At 45.4% G+C, this 20406-nt stretch overlaps 1 protein-coding gene across 4 annotated transcripts in view; it reads right to left on the bottom strand.

Moving 5' to 3' along the window:
• LOC108655625 (uncharacterized) overlaps positions 1 to 20406 on the bottom strand; it is a 44859-nt gene that overhangs the window by 16936 nt on the left and 7517 nt on the right. For 3 of the 4 annotated variants that reach the window (XM_089263672.1, XM_089263671.1, XM_089263670.1), the window contains 2 exons: positions 3815 to 4013; positions 2844 to 3648 (listed from right to left, as the gene is read on the bottom strand). In XM_089263672.1, the coding sequence (XP_089119798.1) occupies positions 2844 to 3648; positions 3815 to 3940 (931 nt within the window). In that variant the 5' untranslated portion in view covers positions 3941 to 4013. The remainder of the gene's footprint in view (positions 1 to 2843; positions 3649 to 3814; positions 4014 to 20406) is intronic. The other variant, XM_089263673.1, reaches the window with a different exon arrangement.

The raw sequence follows: 20406 nt of genomic DNA, 5'->3' as shown, positions 1-20406 counted from the left end.
CACATTCATTGGGTCGTTCACTCAATTATTCGCTTGTTTCCTCAAACAAACATTCATTTCTTGAATTATTAATTTGTTTCCATCGGAAAGCCGCTTAAGAATGACACGAGCCATATTAATTTAATGACCGAGCTTTGACATCAATTCTAAAAATGCTCCTAATGGGATTAGAGAAGCGTTGGAGAAGCGCACGTTGGGTAGCCCCAACCAATTCAATCAATGCGACAAATCAATTCAATCAATGAAAAGTTGCTGAAAAGCACTCGAAGACTCAACCAGACTAAATAGTAATGAAAAGTGTTGTGTTAAGCATTTTCGAATACCCTGTAAAATGCCCAGTGAGAGTGTTTTAGACGAGCCTGATTAGGGGAATTGTGGAATTGAAGGTCGCCGATGGCAGACCTATATAGGTATAGCTCAGAGCATTTGACAGTCATTAGGTTTCATTCTCCTATTGTTAAGTGAACTCTTGTCGTTGATTATCGAGCGTATTACTTGCATTTAATAATATGTTTATGCCCAACATAAGCCTTCACTTTCCAATGGGCATCGATGCTCTGCCCTGTGATCCGATTAACCGATGCACAAATTCGAGCACAAATTGTCACGCTGTCTGTGTATCGCCCACGTAGCTGAAGTACATTTCAAGGGTCCTTCTGGTACCCAGCATACCCTGTTTGCCCTGCCGCATGCTAAGGGTCTACATGAGTAGAGCATGAGCTCGCAATAGTGGAGAGGAAACCAAATTCATCAAAATCAAAACCAAATTCATGGCTCTAATCAAATCGATAACTATCGGAAATCTAATTTCGATTGCAATAGCTGCTCATTTATCTTATTTATCACAGACTAAGTGACTTGATCGAAAATCGTAGGTTTTCTCGTAGTAATTCCTCATAATCGATAACTATCGGCAAATTGGGCTGACAAGCAGTTTTGCAAGCTGAACTTAGTGAAGAGCGTATACTTCAATTTGAAATAATTTGTATTCATTAATCGATAATTATCGAAATACTTATCAAATTGTGAAAGGCATTAGATACAGTATACTTATCAAACTCTGAGCTGCAAAATATCGATAGCTATCGATATATACTTGTAAATCAATATGTCGTCAAAGTCCTGCGGATTTTCCAATCAGTCTCTCCCCCCACTCACCCACTCTTACTCAACGTCTCTCTGTCTCTCTTTCTCTCACGTCTGCCTCTGCGTACCGATTGCAGGGTATACTCTACGGCAGCACACCCTTCGCTTGTTGCTATTTTTGCGCTATCTGCCCTTGCTTTTATTTGTTGGAAGTATTTCGTTGTCCGCTTTTAAGGCCGACCCTCAAAAAAAAGGGAAATCGCTTTGGCTCTGTTTGGGCTCAGCTCTGAGCTCACTGAGCTGTTGTAACCTTTTCTTTCTCCTGCAAAATGTCAGCTGTTATTATTATTATTGTTGTTGTTGTTGTTGTTGTTGTTGCAGTTGTCGCTTTGCAGCATTTTGTTGTCTGTTTTTGTTCACTGTTCATTTGGCACTTGTTTAAAGTTGATGTCTAACTTGCGCTTTATGGCGCCAGATGATGTCAGCCCCGCCCCCTCACATTCCATCCCACCCCCCTCCTCTCTCTCCTTCTCAGCTTGTTTCTTCTCTCTATATGAAAACTTAATACGCATTATGCCCTTTTGATGGGGCAACATCCAGGCGCCCCCAAGTAGGCAGCCCAGGGAATTGCCACACAATTCTCAATATCAATGTGCGTGTGGGCTTAGTAGACGGGTGTGTGGGTGTATTGGGAAATTTTAATTGAAATATGAATGGGGCATCCACCTGGAGACCCGACGCACAGCTGTGCCGCAGCCAGAAATCGGCTCAAGCTCAACAATTTTTATTGTTTTCGCCAGCCATTAATTAAGCATATACATGTGTACATCTGTATGTATGTGTGCATGTGAGTGTGAGTGTGTGTGCGGCTTGTCGCCAGCGCCGTGTGTGCGCTTTGTTTGACTGGGATTCCCGCAGACAAGCGATAGAGAATGTGGTGCCTGCATGTCGCCCTTCTCATAGTACACATGTTGCTCCACACCCACACAGACACACACACACACACACACGCACACACATCATAGAAGAGCTGACAACACACACTGAAAGTTTTTAGCTGTCACCTGCCTTAATAAGGCATCCTATTCCTAATTAACCTGCTTGCCCTTAAGCCGCCGAATTCCATACGCTCCTGTTGGCATTCACATTGTCTGTCTCTCTGTCTCTCTCTCTCTCTCTCTCTCTCTCTCTCTCTCTCTCTTTACATACACGCAACTCTCTAGCTAGCTGTAGCTGAGTCCCTCCAGCTTGCTTATCTACCCTTCTTTATTTGTGCTCCTGTCACCTTCTTCTCTCTTCTTTTCCCCTTCATTTACTTGAAGTTTTTTTCCGTCTTCTTCTTATCTTCCCTGCTCTCCATCACTCATGCTGCCCTTCTTACACCACTCTCCCAGCCACACTGTTCTTTACTAACTTCCTTCTCTCTCTCTCTCTCTCTCTCTCTCTTTCTTTTCCTACTATTCCTCTCTTCTGTCTGGCGTAGGTTCTGCTCTTCTTCTCCATATCTGTGTTTATCTCCATCTCATTTTCTTGCTGTCTTCTTATTCTGCAGTTCTCTTCATCTCTCTCTCTCTCTCTCTCTCTGAATGTCTCCAGTCACATTCTATTCCCATTCTATTCTCTATTCGATTCTCTGATGTCCTTGCACATTTATCTTTATCTCCATCAGTCCCCTTTCTCCCCCTCTCTCTCTCCCTCCTTCTTTCTCTCACACTCACCATTCTTTCGCACCATCTATACCTATAGGAATAGCTTACCAAAGTCGTATGATCGCTCCAATATGACCGAGTGCCGCCTCGGGCTGTCCGCCAGGAGGCGGGGCATCGCATAGTTCTGGGGCGCCCGCCCGGCGCTGTTGTCCTCGCCGTCGGGTCCCAGTCGCAGCTGGTGCAACTCCATTTGCAGGTCGCGTGCCTGCTGGTGGCGCTGCAGATGATCCTGGTCCAGCTGCTGCTGCTGCTGTTGCTGCTGCTGGAAAGCAGGAGCGGTCGGCGGCAGCTGCTGACTGTCGGCCGGCAACTTGGGCCTTGGCGCGCGACTGCTCAACGTCGAGTGCTTCGGGCTGCGCGTCATCAGCTGGCTGTGGACGAGGCTGTCGACGCTGCTGCCAGTGCTGGAGCAGTGGCTCAGCACGCCGCCGTAGTCGCCCAGATCGTCGACGCCCGACACGCTCCGGCGCCGCATTCCCCGGCTGCGGCTTCGTGGGCCCAGGGCGTAGCCCGAGCTCGCCCCGAGCTCCTGATCCACGGCCATGGACCGGCTCATGTCGCCGCTGCTGCCACTGCGGCTCCGTGGAGCACCCACCGGGTGCGGATGGGGATGCTGCGGAGCAACGGGCTGCTGCCACGAGTAGCGGATCTGCTGGGAACGGGAGCGAGAGCGGTTCGCCATCTGCTCTTGGATCTGATCCTGGGTGGGAGGTATGACTTGCGCTCGGCCATGGCTCTGCGCGTGGATCTGGGCCTGGATGTGCTCATGCCCAGCCCGGCGGTTGAGATGGCTGCGCAGGCTTCCGCCGCAACGCTGCCGCTGGGCATGCATTGGGCTCCGGCGCGGTATCACCTAGTCCGGAAACGAAAAACAGAGCAAACATAGAGATTAGGTCAGAAGCTGTCCAAAGAGGTCATCGACTGTAGACGCCACTCGGATGGATGGGAATGCAATGGGAATGCTGTCGAGGCTGCGACTGGGCTTAGTTTTCTGGGAACCTTTCGACTTTCGTCTGTACCTTATCCTCCAGCAGGTTGGCAAAGAGCTCAACGTGATCCTCGTCCTCGTTCATCATCTCGAAGAAATTCTTGAAAGTCTCCGGAAACGTGGCCGGAAACTGACCCTGCGCCAATTTCGTGTCCATTTTTCAATTGCGTTTTCTTGTTTCTTTTGAGTCTGTTTCGATAGTTTTTCGCCTTTGCACTTGTCGCTTTTCGCTAACGATTTTAACAACATGCAATATAAAGAACATACATCAAGTAATTAGAGTGAACAACAGGCAACAGCGGATGAGAAACACAAAGGAGAACAAAGGAAACACACAAACAATAAGCAAAAACAAAACCAAAAATTGTGAGAGAAAAGTTGTTGGAGAAAACCTTTAAAGTTTTCAGCGCAAGTTGAGCTCGGCACGTGTGTGCGAGTGTGTGTTTGTGTGTGTATGTGTGTGTGTGTGTGGGTGTGTGTTAACAATTAGAGCTCAACTGTTAAATGGCCTGAATGAGCCGAACAATGAGCCCTAAGACTCGTCCACGAAGCAACGCGACGGCCAAATTTGATTTCACGCCAACAAAGCAGCGGGAAAACGCTGCAAGCAGAGGCATGCTCGACTAGTGAATACCCTACCCTATATAAATATGTATATCTGTGGCTTGGATTTAGCCAGCTCAACAGCAGCGATTCACACTGTAAGCCAAGCTGAACCAAAAATGGGGTATGCCCAGCTGGCAGCTACCCTGCCCCACCATCATCTGTAGCAGCTTAGTTTGACTTGTGTCGCATCCCATATGAAATTCGCGACGGTCTTCGAGCAGGAAGCCCCTCAGCTCCCGTTAGCAAGTTAAAAGTTTTGCTTACAGCTTACTTCACATTCTGTAATCCACACTAAATGTATGCACGTATCTATTGTGCACACACACACACACACACACACACACTAAGTGCCGGGCATGACAACAACGGCAACAGAAACAATGGCACGCTGAGCACATTATGTATACGCAGGGGCTGACACTGAGAAGATTTTCTGTTTCGTAGGCAGGACGGTGCTGATGATTTTCCTTCTGCTTTTTTCCAAGCGGCTAAATTTGAAAAGTTGCCCCGCCGTAGGCTGTGTGACTGCTGTGAAAACTGCTGGCTGCCACTTGGCCAGGCCGGAGCAGTCGCGCACAGTAAGCCAACCGCCAACCGCCAGCCACCAGCCGCTCTACCGCTCTACCGCCCACGCCCACTCAGCGGGTTCGTCCAGCCGTCCTCAGCAGCTGAAAAGTTATTTTAATGGCGGTTTTTTCGGTCGTCAGGCGAGCAAGAACCACTTAGAATGCCACAAATTAGCGTGAACGACTGCGCAATGCTCGCTCACAGTCGACACCGAGATTCCTGGGACCAAAGTTTGAACTTGAAGGAGCTTGCTCAAGCTGGAAAATCGATAATTTGATACGGAAATCGATTTCTGCACAAGTTCTATCTACGGCATACCTTGAGAACAGCCCTAGGCTTAAGGTAGGTCTACTAACGGGACCGTCTACCTTATACCCGCTCACACAATCCATGTTTAGCTGTGGTTTCAGCAAGGCCTGTTTAATCTAGCTAACTTGATGTAAAATCGTGCCTACTGAAACGCATATACTCGCTTTGGTTCAATGGGCGAGCAGAGAAACAACAACGTCGCGAACCCATTCAACTTTTATACACTGCAAAAGGACTGGCTGCGGTTGTTTTGGCTGTCATTCAATCCCTAGGCGCTAACCTCTAGCCCCCCTCCAGTCTCCTCTCTGCTCTGCCTCTGTCTCTATTCCCTCATTTCCTTCTCATCGTTTTCCCTTCTCTCGTTTGGCCTTTCGCATCTGTTTTCCCACTTGGTAAACGGAACTGGAAACTGAGCACGGAATATTTTGGCTCTGAGACGTTCTGTCTGTCAACTTTTAAGACCGCGACGCTTAAGCGAAACAGAGACAGAAAGAGGGAGAGAGAGGGGCAGAGGTAGCAGAGTGAGAAACAAGCATAGACTTAATGAATTCCAATTTCATTTTTGGCACCTAATTGAATTGCAGATGAAGGTGTTGAAGAGCCATGCCAAACAAATAGTTGCAGCTAATTAGAGAGATTTCAATTATTCAGCAATCGCAGAAGCGCCTTGAGTACAGTTAGACATGCGGGAGACAATAGTAAATTAAGGTCTCGATCGGGAGACACTTAACTAGCTTTGAGGACCTTTTCTTGGACCTTCAACTTCAGTTTCAGGCCTGTTCTCGCTCTATATCTATATTTAATATCTGGGAGCCTTTCACAATTACTTGTAAATTTAGTTGCTAGCCAGAGGCCAAGAAACAGATACAGTTAAGAGCAAAAGGCAACTGTCAACAGTTAATAGAAACGAAGCTCCATTTGCCGTTTGGGCTGACAACTCTTTGCTCTATCCAGAGATAGAGGGGGGAGTGGGAGAGACAACAAGCAACAGCCGCAAACTGAGCTGCTAGCTTAAGGCCTTGTATTTGATGCCAGAGTGTTTTTGTCAGTTTGTCAAGTCCATCAATTGAGGCGATTGCTCTAATGAATGGGGCATTGTGCAAGGGGTCAAGCGTCGCAGCAATCGAGACACAGACAAGAGACGGCAATCTGATGTGAGAGCGAGAGCGAGAGGGAGAGAGGGAGTGCCTCTAGCTGCGATTGCTCAGCGTGCAGATACCCTGTAGACTGTGTGTGCTGTGCCATTGCGCATTGCCCCCAATATGATTATTGCTGTAGACTTACTTGCAATACCCACTGTGCGTTTAAGATAGACGATGCTGGAGATAAGTGCATGCATGTCAAGAGAAACTCCCGTACTCCCCCCCGCCGACCACATACGTAACCACACTCACCCACATACACGTACGTACGTATATTTGCCCATTTGCAGTGGGTTCACTGCTTTCAAAAGGTGAAAAAACTAATGCAAACTAATTTTGCCGTGTTGCAAATTTGCCAAGTTAGCGGCGCGGCAATTTGAGAGGCATCGCCGGAAGTTTTAGCTACCACTTAAAAGTGAGTTTGACGAACGGGTATCTCAGCTGCTCTCGTCGATAAGGTCTCCATATGTTTCGTGCCTTAGATTGGGGCAATCTATTTGCATATATGTGTATGTATGTATGTATGTATATCTACTTTTATCTTTGACATCAGCAACGCTTTGGCCTACCCTCACTTGGATTCCTCTGTCTGCGTCGTGCCAGACTTTTATCAGGGTTTCTTCTAGTCGGGCACAAACGTTTCGATGCAAGTTTGCTCTGCGTGTGTGTGTGCATGTGTGTGTGCATGGCATATAGAGAGAAACATTTGCTGGCTCTCGGCAGTTGGCAAACGATGTCAAGTGTGGGCGTTTCAGCTTTCGGTGCTGGCTCTCGACTCGCGTCGAGCTTATTAAAAAAAGCAACAGCAATCCAGGCAGCCGGGCGGGGAACGGGAGACTGAGGGAAATGTTGGGCTAAGGCCGGGTCAGCTAGGCTCGAGACCGGGAGCATCCAGGAGCATGGCAACGCCTCGCCGAGTGTTTTAAGCGTTCAGCTCACTCAGCTGATTACGACAAACAACGAGTATCTGGGAGCCAGCCAGCCACCATGGAGGGAGCACCCCACGAGAATGGGCCAACAAAGACCCCAGCCACCGCACCACCGCGCGGGCGGCTTCCTGCCAGCATTGGCCTCGATTGCGTTGCGACTGTCGGGCGGGGGCAGGCAGTGCGAAGTGCCTTAAAGTATAACGGGAAATTTTGTAGCCAGTTATTGCTAATTTTTAATTAGTCACAGCAGCAGGTGGCACGAATCAGACAGGGCGTGGCAGGGGGAGCAATTCCTTCCAGCCACATCCAAGGCTCGCATGACGCAAGGGGCGACTCGGCTTGGTGGCTGTCACAAGCAGCTCATTTGCAGCAATGCGGCTTAGACAGACACGCCCACACACGCCCACACTCACACCAGCACACTAGCTTATGCGGATGGCCATCTGCGGTCCTTGCCCAAACAATTATGCAACACTTCAAGCAAGCAACCAGACTAGCCCATAGATACCCTGTACAAGTTTTGAGCGTACTCCCTCTGCACTTCTTGGGATCAACTATATACCCCACGGCAGCAGCTGGCATGGGTAATGGGTATGCACCCAAGGAAGACAACGCAGGAGACGAGCTGCTGCTGGCAGTGCAGTCGGAGGTTAATGTCAAGGGTGCTCTGCAGCTGTCATGCGGCACCTATGGCATGGGGCATGTGGCATGTGGCAGGGCAAATGAGTGATAAAACCAAGAAACTAATGAACAGTAGACAACAACAGCACAAGCCTCGCTTCACCTGCAATTTGTGGCAACACCAAAAACATCCCCATTTAAATTCCTGCTAAAGTCGAGCAAGCAATGCTATCAGTATAACTCGGGAGCAGATTCCCATAGACTCTGTGAACTCATCGAACTAGTTCAATATGTATGCAACGAGCGAGCCAACAACTATCGTTCACAGTTCACTGAACTCCGCTCGCATCTAGATCCATTTGAGTCGAATATATTGCTCACAGTTCACTGAGCTAGTTCAGCATCGATACGTTTCAATTGAACGTACGCTATAAACAACTTCATATCTGGAATTACTGACTCAAATTGGATTTCTTGTTCACAGTTCACTGAGCGAGGTCAGTCGTTCAAATGAACCTCGTGTCCGGCATCACTGAGATAGCTCAGTAGTGCATCTCAATAAAAGCATCATTCACAGTTGAATGAACTAGCCCAGTGATAGCGACTGTGAACTAGTTCACATATGGAATTACTGAATGACATTTTCATAAGTTGCATTTCGCGGTTCACTGTGGTTCACTTCATAGCTCAATCTGTTGAATCACTCCCCGAACACAAGCAAGTAATTTATAAGACCGTCTGTGGAGCTAGATGAGTGATTCATTTATACAACAAGTTCATTCATAATGAACGAATATGCACCCAGCATCAGGCATATGAATGGGGATAAAACTTTTCCGTTATCGCAGCGAATGCCAAGTAGATGTCAAGTATTTGTGTTTTCTATAGGCCAAATGCTGCTTGAGAAGGGATTTTGCTTCTCTTTTTAATTTTTGTCAATGGGCACTTGAGAGCTCAGCCGAAGAGCGAATGCCTCGGCGAGAAATCAGAAATTGGTTTATTTGCACAACTTTCGACCAATGCAGTCAAATGAAAAGCAAATAAAGCCAAGCAAAGAAACCAAAGCGAATTTAAAGAGCAAAGCGAAAAAAGCGAAGGGCAAAAACAAACAGCGAAGCAAAGAGTTTGTCTCCAGCGAGGGCAGGCTAAGGATCCACCCATACCATATAATATAGCACAGAATATACACATTGATTGATTAAGTGGGGCATCTCTTGGAGGCATGAGCTACGCAGCTTCATTTTTCATATCAATTATATCTGATTGATTGACTGAGCAGTGGCTGTAAGCCGATTGACTCTTGCATTCGATTTCGAGGATATCACAAGTGTGGCTGGAAATGAGCTTGAGCGATGATTCGATTTATCGAGAACCTCTATACGCTCTATAGGTAAAAGTTGCATACTTTTGTAGTTCTCTCTTTGTTTGCTTAGCCAGAAGCATTGGCATTGCGAAATATCATTTGGCCCCAATTGTTTGCATAGGCCAAGCAGCACAGCCCCTCCGAATGAGATGGGGAGTGGGAGGGCAGTGAAACGCCAAAGAAGCGAAAAACGGAACTGAAACCGAAAATCAAACTGATTGCGAGTCCAGAAGGTTGCGATGGGCAACAGCAGGCGGCAGGACAAGAGGAGGACAGGACAACAGCAGGCAGCTAGCAACGGCAATGAAAAGAGCTGCTAAAAGACACATGAAATTGGATTTGTATACAAAGCACAACACACATAGACAGAGAGCGAGAGAGAGAGGGCGAGAGTGAGAGCGAACTGAACCACTGAATGACCAAGCCAAATGAATGAATAAATGACCGAGCGAATAAAGCAATAACCCAAAGGCAAAACTCGTCCCAGCTAGCCGAACGGCAAGAGGTATACCCCAGGCCCACTCGACAAACACACACGAAACGACAGAGAGAGAGAGAGAGAGACAGACAGTGTGTGAGAGGGAGACAGCGATATTGTTTGATGAAAAGCTTACACGCGTTTACGTTTTGTATGGACTACTTGTAAACATATGCTCAATATTGAAGGCGAGAGAAGAGTATAAGGGCGCAGTGGCAGGCATAGTCAATCGGTCAATCAGTTGGTCGCTCTGGGGAACAGGTGCATCAGTCAAGTCCCAGTCAGTCTCTGCTCCATCAATCATCAATCCATATCAGTAAAGCTTGTGGCTCCACATGCAAGTGACATAAATCCATCAGTCAGTCTATCAATCAGTCAAATAGATTATACATCCATACATCACTCAGTCAGTCAATCAATTCTAACTCATGTAACTCAAGTACAAAACTGGATGCATAAATCTATATAGAAATATGTATATTTTTGGGTACATGGATTCCATACAGAAATATTACTCAGTTCATCAATCAGTCAATCAGGCGAGAGTATATGTGTGTGTGTGTGAGTGTGCTTTCCCTCTTTAAACTGCTCAGCCCAAAACTCCAATTCGCCCATGTTATTCTGCATTCATCATGGCCTAGGCAAAGTATATCTCTGTCTCTGTCTCTCCCTCACCCTCTCTCTCGCTCTCTCTCTCTCTCTGTCTCTGTCTGTCTGTGTGAAAATCTTTTGTCTGTTTGTTTGTTCCATGGAGCACTCATTGTCTGTTGACAATAGCAATGCGAGAGCCGAGACCCAATGGCCACTTGCGGCATGCAGATTTAGTTGTTAAGGCGTTGTAATGCCACAGACAAAGTCCGAACGAAGTGAATGAGTGAATGAATGAGTGAGTGACAGGAAGGAGCCCCATGGTATGACAACACGAAAAGATAGGAGCAGATCTGATTGATGGATTGACATATTGTCAGACAATGCAATCCGCGGTAAACTCGAATTTCCTTGTCAATTAAAGATCATATCAAAATGGGTTTGGTAAAACTCGACGACTGAATTCACACTGATTGAAAGTTTGTGAAAAATCGATAGAGTCGAGAAAACTATTAAACAGTTGAAAGCTTAGTTTAGGGAAAGAAAGCAAAGTAAATCTTTAGAAAATGCATCTTCACAGAATAAAGTGGAAAGACGTGTGGTTGCAATGCTTCCCCTCTCTCTCTCTCTCTCTCTCTCCCCACTCTCATTCTCTAAGTCTATTTGATAAGTGGGCAGCCAAATAGCTCTAGCCAGCCGTTGGCAATCTGATATGTATCGAAGTAATGCAATGAGCACTGCGGAATGCGGCTAACCCAAATGGATGATGAGAACGCTGAGGCGACTCAGTTGGAGCTGCTCCTGTTGTTCGCCTGTGATGGCTGGGCCCGTGTTGCTTCGGTTACAATTAGGCTGCCGCTAATTAACGCCCATGAGCGATATTAATTGATATGTATAACAACAACAACAACAACAACAATGATGGCAACACCCTGAGCAAACAATATTCAGCTGGAGACCAATCAAGCAACCCGTTGCGAGGTTAACTTGTAATTGGAGCAAGCGGGACACACTGAGGCGGGCGTGTCTGAGTCGCCGAGGTGGCAGGAGGCGTGTCGCTAGGAGGCTTCGCCCCCACCGCTCTGGCTGCGTTTGGCGCTTTGAAGGGCTTCCCTTTATGCATTTGGCTTGACAATTGTCCGACGGCTTAGCAGTTGGCAAATGTGGCTGAAAGTTTGTCAAGCTGCTCAATCGCCGCTTGTTAGGCACTCGGGCAAGCGGAAACGGAAATGGGAATGGAAACGGAAACGGAAATCAGTATTGAACACTTTCGCTTAACCTCTACCCATTCACTCTCTCTCTCTCTCTCTCTCTCTCTCTCGCTCTCTGTCACTCAGTCTGTCTATCTTCGTCTAGCAACAGTTAGGTCTCCAGGCAACTGTCATTAAACCGTTTCTTGTTCTGCTTCCCCCACTTTGGCTTCGACTTTTTACTTGGCACTAGGATTTAGCCAGCCACCCTGCCCCTGCCCCTGCTCCTGCTCCTGCTCCTGTCCCTCTACATGTCCCTTGGCAAAGTGTTTCTAGCAAGCGCGCTTTAATGCCATTGCCCCGCCTCTGCGCCGCGAGGTATGCTATGAATTTTATGCATTCCATAGTCTGGTAATAAACACGTTAAAGTCCATCAATCCATCAATCAATCAATCTGAATAATGAATCAGTTATTCGCACTCAAGTCGTTGTCTATCCGCCACTCTATCCCCCTCTCATTCTGCACGCCGAAAAGAATGCTATGAATTTTTGATAACATCTTCAACGTCTTCTCAACTCCCATCTCAAGTCACGCAGTGAATCAATTATGTGCACTGTAAGCAACTGTCGATGCCATCTATGTATTTATGCATTGATAAATATTTCACACACATTTCGGACTAGGCGCACATTTTATTAACTGTCGCTTCTGATTGGAAGAGAGAAACTCCTTGAGGCACCCAAAAAGACTCCTTCTGATTGGGAAAACTACACAGCTTTATGAAAATCAAATGTGATTGAAAAGCTTAAAGAAAATTGTTCGATAATGCAGATAATAGAAACCTCTATGGTTGAAAAAAAACTTGTTTGATTGACTTTTGTTTATCGCTAATGGCTAAAATGAAGTTTCTCATTAGCTCCAGCTAGAAACCGACGGTTGGAAAGCTCCTTCACGCAGTCAATAGTCAAGAGGCATTGCTTCATCCTTGACGAGCGCAACTTATTTCTCTCCACGGCGATTACAATGAGGCAGACTGCAATGCCGCGTAGTACAAAATGTGGAGTAGATGCCAATTCCCTAATTGGGCTGCTGATATTCAAAACTTGAAGCCGCAAGCAGCTGGAAATGTGCAAGGTGCAAGGCCTGTTGGGCACAAGTCCTGTGCCACTTCAATCGAATGCCTCTGCCATTCCCAGAAACGAGGTCAGCTGCCGAGTTCAACTAAATGCATCGAACTAATTCAATTAGATTTAAGCCAAAAATCCCATTTCAGTTTTAAAGAAGACAACTGCACGCTGAAGGTATTACGAGTGTTTGGAAATAACATCAGGTCAAGCAGAAAACAAAAATCCGATTCAAAATAAATGTCCTTCAATTCAATTGCAAATCTTAAATCGGAAAACATGAACTGAAAAGTATCAGAGCTTAAGCGAGGAGCCCAATAACTTTAGAATCCATTGTCCTGATAGGGAATATACTTGGTTTCATATATGCTCGAAATAGCCTTGTCCAGGCAGGGCTAAAGGGATGAACTGACCAACAGAAGGACTGACGGATTAAAGCACTAAAGAGATGGAAGGAATGGGGGCTAATAGAAAGAAATTCCAGCAACATGGCTAAATATTTATTATTTTGTGCTCTTTTGTATTGTCTATTGCTGAAAATTGTCCTTTTGCCAGGGAGGGGCAAGGTATTTGCTTTATTAAAACCCAACGGAGAGACAGCAGGGGAGAGGCCACAGAGAGAGAGAGATAGAGAGAGAGAAGGCACTTAGAGTACATGTGAAGCAGGTAAATCAAGCGAAAGCCAGCTGCACAGCAGGCAAGCAGAGACCAGAGCTCTGTCCGGCACTGCATTGCACAAATATTTTATGTAGACGAGGGAGCGGGCGACACTCGAACTATTTGCCTCAACTCGCCTTGCATGTTGCTCGAAGTTTGAGCTGTGATATGAGAGCGCAGCAAGACTTCCCCATTGCAAACGAAAATCCAAATTTTTGACCATGGCAATGCGGCTATTGCAGGCGAAGAGGAGCAGCAGAGCAAGAGGAGATTTAATGCCGATTCTACGGACGGAGCGATTCATATTTGGCTTACTGACTGAATAGCAAGTTGACGACGATTGATTGGTTGATTATGATTGAATACGTTACTTGACCAGCTGCAGGCTGACCGGCGACTGATCAACTGACTGATGACTGATTGATGAGCTACTGAATACTTTATGGGCCAACTTTCTTACTAATTGACTCACTACGGACTGTATGGCGGACTGATTAAGCTATTAGTGAATGACAAACTGACTGATTGACTCATTGATAACTGACTAATTCGCTGACTGACTTACTGATTGCTTAATTGATTGATACCCACTAAGGAACGGCTGAGGCCTGTCAACTGATTGATTGCCTGAGACTGGTTGACTGACAGATTAACTGACAGATTGATTGACTGATAGACTATTAATTGACTGAAAGCTGGCAATTAACTGATTGATTGATACTGGAGCCTGTCAACTGACTGACCTAGCGATTGACAGACTAACTGATTGACTTGATGATTGACTGAAGACTGGCTACTGACTGATTTATTGATGGACCTGAGTCACTAATAGAATGCTGAAGCCGATCAACTGACTGATTGACTGGCTGGTTGACAGGCTAAATTCAGGGATAATCAGCAACTGGCCAATCGGCTGATTGATACTCACTCACGGACTGCTGGCGCCTCTTAACTGACTGCTTGACTGACGGCCGATTGTCATCCGTCAATTGACTAGCTACGCAGTGCGCACGGACCAACAACTGATGATGACTGAGTGCCTGATTAAGTGACTTATGAATGCCGCTGCTTGGCCGATTAATTCGCGACTGAGTAAGTAATTGACTGACGGCTGGTTAACTGACTGATTGACTGTCGAATCAAATGTCAAACTGGCTGACTCGCACAGCTGGCAGAGGGCCAGCCACCTGACCGACTGCCGCATGAGCTCGCAGAGCGAATTCCATCCACACGCGAATAAAATGCAAAGCATATTACACTTTATTATATTATATTGGAATGCTTAAAGCGATTTTTCATTTTTAAACATTTCTATGACAGAATTCGATGTTCTCGTCATTGTTGCCGCTGACGTTGTCAACGAAACTGAGTTTGAAAAATAATCATCATCAATCAGCATCAAAAAATATGTTGAATGCGCTCACACAGTGAAGCGAAATGTGACTTGAGTGAAATCAACTGGAGCGGATGGGAGCTCAATATATAAATGTGAGAATATACTTACATATATATATACATATATAAGTATAGATCAATGCCCATTGATGTTGGCAAAGCTACGAATACATACATATATTTCTGCTGCATGTGCAGTTTATTGACTGATTGATTGACGATTGATGAGAGCTCAAACCCTGCCATTTCGCTTTCAATTATTATTTAATGCTGACTGCCTGATTAACTTGTCGGCAGATAGATTGAATAGCTGATATGAGCTGGGGAAGAACATCTCGCCCCTGTTGAACTTTGGCAAGGCTTTCGAAAAGATTCGCTCGGCTAATATCGCCAGCAAAAGTCTTACATAATTTATTAAAATATTTATAAGCCTGCTACCACGGTGCTATATACATATATTTAAGCCCTGACTGGCACAGACAGGGTGCGCTGTCTGTCAGATTGAAACGCTTTGACATCATTTGCAGCATCGACTCAAAATTATGAAGCAGCGGCCGGAAGCGGAGTCGAATATCAGAGGAGGCCTCTGCCTCCTCCCTCCTCCCTCCTCCCTCATCCACAGTCACTCGCATATTCCACCACGCCCACTTGCCTCCCACTCAGCATCCTGTGCCCCGCTCTCGTTGCGCTCGCAACCGCTGGCATTACACATGATAAAAATCCATAAATCAGATATTAAAATACGTAGCTCTGGGCGATTATTTTCACTCATTAGAGCGGCGAGCGGAGGCTGCATTTGTAATAAATACTTAAAATGCATTTTAATAGCACTTAATGTGCTGACTAACAGATACTCTGGAAATCAAATTTCACCTCTACCTCTACCTCTACCTCTACCTCTACCTCTACGTCTACCTCTACCTCTACCCTTTGCTCTCACATCTACCCCATGCTCTGGAAAGTTTACAGGGTATTTGCGGTAATGAAAAGCGCATACCACATTGCCGCTGTAAAAGCTTATGTAAATTTGCTTACTCATTAACGACATTATTGGGCATTGCAAAAATTGGTTGACATATATGGAAATATTCGTGTTTGCTTGGTTTGACAAAGGTTTTCCTTTATCCTGGCGCAGCTTCATCGCCAAAGTAAAGCAATTAATTTCAGTTGGCAAACAAGAGTATCTGCTTGCGAACGACCACGCAAATAGAGTCACAGTCGCCATTCAAAAATAATTAAGAGAGACAAATACGCAATATCTAAATGAATTTAAATTTTAAATTTCGCACACAGTTTTTGTCGTTTGCTGTCAGCCAAAAAGCCAACTGAATTGGCATTGAGGTAGTATCATCTGCAATGTATACATTCCTGATAAGCACAAAGGGTTGACTAGATCTCTGCTTGTGCGTTTGTCCGTTTGGTCATTTCATTTAGTTTATTAAGCCCAATTTGAGCACAGCAAAATCTGGAAATTTCCAATCTACTGTAAACATTGCATGGTGAATACACATACATATATGGAATGTTTTGCCTTTCGAGCACCCCCTCGCCCTGCCCTCCCAAATTACAAATTCAAATCCTATTCCAATTAGTGCTTTGACAAAAAAGAATTATTCAGCAACTCCTTTGCCATACCGAAGGCGTAGTGGGCGTGTGCATATGCTGATGTGAGATGTTATGTTTGATGCGAATTGATATTATATTTAAACTAACTTAAAATGAAGCTACGCAGGATTGTGCGGCTTGTCATATGTACATGTTAGGCGGAGAATGGGGAATGTTTGAAATTAAAACTTGGCCCAGGGTCGGGGTATCTTCTAGTTCACTACTTCTTGACTTCATCGTGTCTTTGTGTTTCGATTAAGGAGGACTAGAACGTAACTCTAAATAGGCTCAGCTCAGGCCTTGGTCGAAGGCTCGGATCAAAGTGTTTCGCCTACATCATTTTTATAGCAGCTTTGAGCGCACAAAAAGTGAACTTTTAGTATTGATTTTTAGGTAACTCTAAAGAGGGGCAAACGCGGGGCAAGGGTGAGGAGTAGGAGGCGAGGAAGAGCCAGAGGAAATGCTTGGCACTTTGTGCGTGCGACATTTTTATCATTTAATTACGGAACAACGCGTCTAAGTATATTTAATCGATATTTGTCGTCTGTTTCGCTCTCTCTCTCTCTCTGTCTCTGCTCTACCGCAGACTGTATAAGTGTTGCAGTTGGTGTTAACCAACGAAAATTGTGAGTGAATGTAGCTGAAAGACAACTTTTCCATTTCAGGCGACGCGCAACATGTGCCTAATTTATGCACATAACAAACAAACACGCACACACACGCACTCACGCACGCATGCACCCACTCACGCACATAAAGCAATTCTCATGTATATTTAAGCATATCAACAAAATGTGGTCGCTCTTTAGCTCATTCGCTTAACGAGCTCAGGACTCAGGACTCAGAACTCAAAAGCCAGGTCTCGGGACTCGGTGCACTTGCTGCTGGTCTTCTCGTGTCTCTTTTGATACCCTTTAAATACCATGAGAACAAACTTCTACATATGATGTTATCCCCTCTTCACATATGTATGTACATATATTCAGTATTTGATTTGACTTCATGAAACTCTTATATTTAATAGGGAGACTTGAGGCACAAGTTATCGTTGACTGGGTTTGCTCGTTTCAGAAAGTTCTCATACATCTATCGATAGCTGGAATATTTGAGTTTACATTTTGGCTATAGACTATACTATATTGTATATATCGAGAACTAACGATATCTTGCTTTGTTTCATCTATATTTAAAATATATCGAATAAATTGTTGTTATCGATATCAAACGTCAAGCTTGAAATATGATATGTCCATCCGCATTTCATGTCCTTCGGTAGAGCAACAGGCAGTTGTGGCCCAACTCTCAAATGCCAACCGCATTTCGCACAACGTGCACCAGATCCTGGAATCTGATAATTAACGCTAATCCAGAGCATTGCACTGTGCGAAAGTTAGCTCGTGGTTGCATTTGCTGAGTTATGCGAACAAAGTTTTGAGGCCAAACAGAGAGAAAAACAGAGAAACAGAGAAACAGAGCTGCTGTGGTAGAGGCAGGAATTTACAATATAATGTGCTTTTTATGGCTTTTGCCCACACTAATTGGGGGAGGAGACTGGGGTGAAGTGGAAACAATTTTGTTTTAATTGGGAAAGTAAGCGAATTGGGTGGGTTGACCAAACTTTGTAATATTGAGTGGATTAAAACATCATTTTCACCTGCGCAAAGTTCACTTTCCGCTACACCTCTCCTGCAGGCAGAATGTCAGAATAAATCACTGTGCGAAAGCAGGGGGCAGTTGCAATATTTTCCCTCCTCTCGTATCTACCTATTGATAGATGATTGCTTATAAATACTTTTATATATACATACAATATATGGGGAATTCTTTCATCTACGCCTCGTCTCGTCTCGTCCCGCCTTCACGCTGCTATTGCTGGCTGTGCCTTTTGTTCCTTGAACCGCGCCACGCGCTGAGCGTTATGTTTGCTTAACAAATGCGCCAGCGACAATAGAAAACAATAGCAACAATTACAGCAACAACAAGAACAACAAAGCCTGATTGCCTTCCTCTTTTTTTTTCCTTCACTTTTATTATTATTTTATTTTTTTTTCTGGCTTTCATTGACTCGCTTAGCCAGCTGGCTGCCTGCTGATAAGATATCCAGCAATGCAGAGTGTTTGGCGCGTCCCGCCGGACGCCCCCTCTGCGACGCCCCCTCTGCGACGCACCACTCCTAAGCGAGACGCCCCCAAACGCTGGCCTTTGTAATTAGTTTTGACAATAAACCCATATAGTGGAGTGGAGGTCTGGTTGAATATTATCCATCAGCGCTTAGCGAATGCAAAGTGAACCAGAAATGAACCAAGCGCGAACCAGAGATGAACAAGTAAGCGGCGAACGGGTGAGCGCAAAGCATGGGCGAGTGAAAGGAATACTGATTAGCTTCATTACGACTGCGAGGCGACGCAGTTGATTAATTCCAAAGCGAGAGTAAGAGTTCAGTTGATGGACGAGCAGATGCCATATAAATATACTTAACTACGAGAAATATCAGATGAGCCTGATAGTGAAAAATGAAGCTCGCATTGCAAGGAGACTCGAAAGACTGTAGCTCTACTAGCAATACGACGGATAGTACTCGAAATATGATTTATATTTTCGTTTTTTACATCTAAACTTGAATTCGGATAATAAGTTTGTTGACTATAGATGCTGTAATTTTCGAGGTATGCTCGGTATTTATCGATTTCACTGAGTGGCGAATTTTCGACTATTGCACACAAGTGATCAGAGCCGATGGGATACCCTATATCGGGCCCATTCTAATAGACGTTCAGGGTAAAACAGCGACAGCAGTGATAATGAGAGCCGCTTTTGGAGTTGGGGCAGGAAATGTGGCCGGATAGATGTGATAAATTGTGCGATAAGGCCTAATATTTGCCAGCTATTGATTGACTCAACTTGATTGCTGTAATTAAATTTGATGAACAATGGCGTAGCTACTGACTCACAAGTTAGCATATTCCGAGCTTGAGCTGTGCGTCACGTTTTCATTTCAATTTATTGCCCACTTAGCCAATTATGTTTAAGTTGTTAGAGCTAACCGTAAATCCTCTTAGCCAACAATTCCAAGCCTCAATAGAAGCGTGGCCCGGTTCCAGCTCAATTCATTGAATCAATGCAAGAGTTTGCTTTGCGGCTGGCGCACTTGTTGACTTGAGCTCAACTCCTGCTAAATAGGTGGAGCTGGAATAGAGTATTATTGCTCACTACTTTGCTCCAGACTACATGTAGAGCTACAGCTGACTACAGCTCCCACTCGGATCACGACTTAGAATATGACTGACTACGGCTACAACCAGGGTAACAGATCCTACGGATCCTGCTACGGCTACGAGTTTGGCGACGTTGACTACGGTCGAGTGTGAGTGCAGCATCAGCTGTAACTGTAGATCTGACTGTAGAGCTATGGCATTCACTACGGCTGCGACTACGGCCCGGCTCTGGCCACGGCGACGACTAAGCCCCGACTGGCACTGTGGCTACGACTCTGACTACGGATATGGTTCTGGTTGAGGGCAGTGCGTTGACTTTGCCTTAATGGCTTTTCGCATTCGAGTTTTTTTTTTTTTTGTTATGTTTTTATTTTGCGGGCAACTCTTAGCCACACTCAAACCCACATTCAACCGCCTACTCGCAGCCGTGCTCATCACACACTCAGTCAGACTCACACACACACACACATACGAACATAGCCAGTGGCACATCTAATGGCATTCACACTAGGGCACACATGAACGCGCCGCTGAGGCAAGCAAAACAATAGGCAACACATATATACATCAAGTGGATGGGAGGGGAAGAGAGGGAGGCAGGAGGCGTGAGGCCCTGCTTAACAGCTGCCAGACAGTTGTAGAAAATCAACAAACATTTGCTTTAAGTTGTCGGAAATGGACCTAGTTGATGATGACAACCCTAGACAACACACAGCAAATGAAGTTGACAGCCCTGACAAGACTAAAAACTAGACCTACGATTACCCAGCACGGCAGCTGCTCGACTAGGAGATACCTTAATCCCATGCCAAATAGAAATAAATTACCTTAAA

This window comes from Drosophila navojoa, chromosome X (genome assembly GCF_054131105.1).
Source record: "Drosophila navojoa isolate 15081-1374.11 chromosome X, UAZ_NAV_1.0, whole genome shotgun sequence".
Taxonomy (NCBI): Eukaryota; Metazoa; Arthropoda; class Insecta; order Diptera; family Drosophilidae; genus Drosophila; species Drosophila navojoa.
The sequence above is the reverse complement of the archived record's forward strand: the minus strand, read 5'-3'. Positions and strand labels throughout refer to the sequence as shown.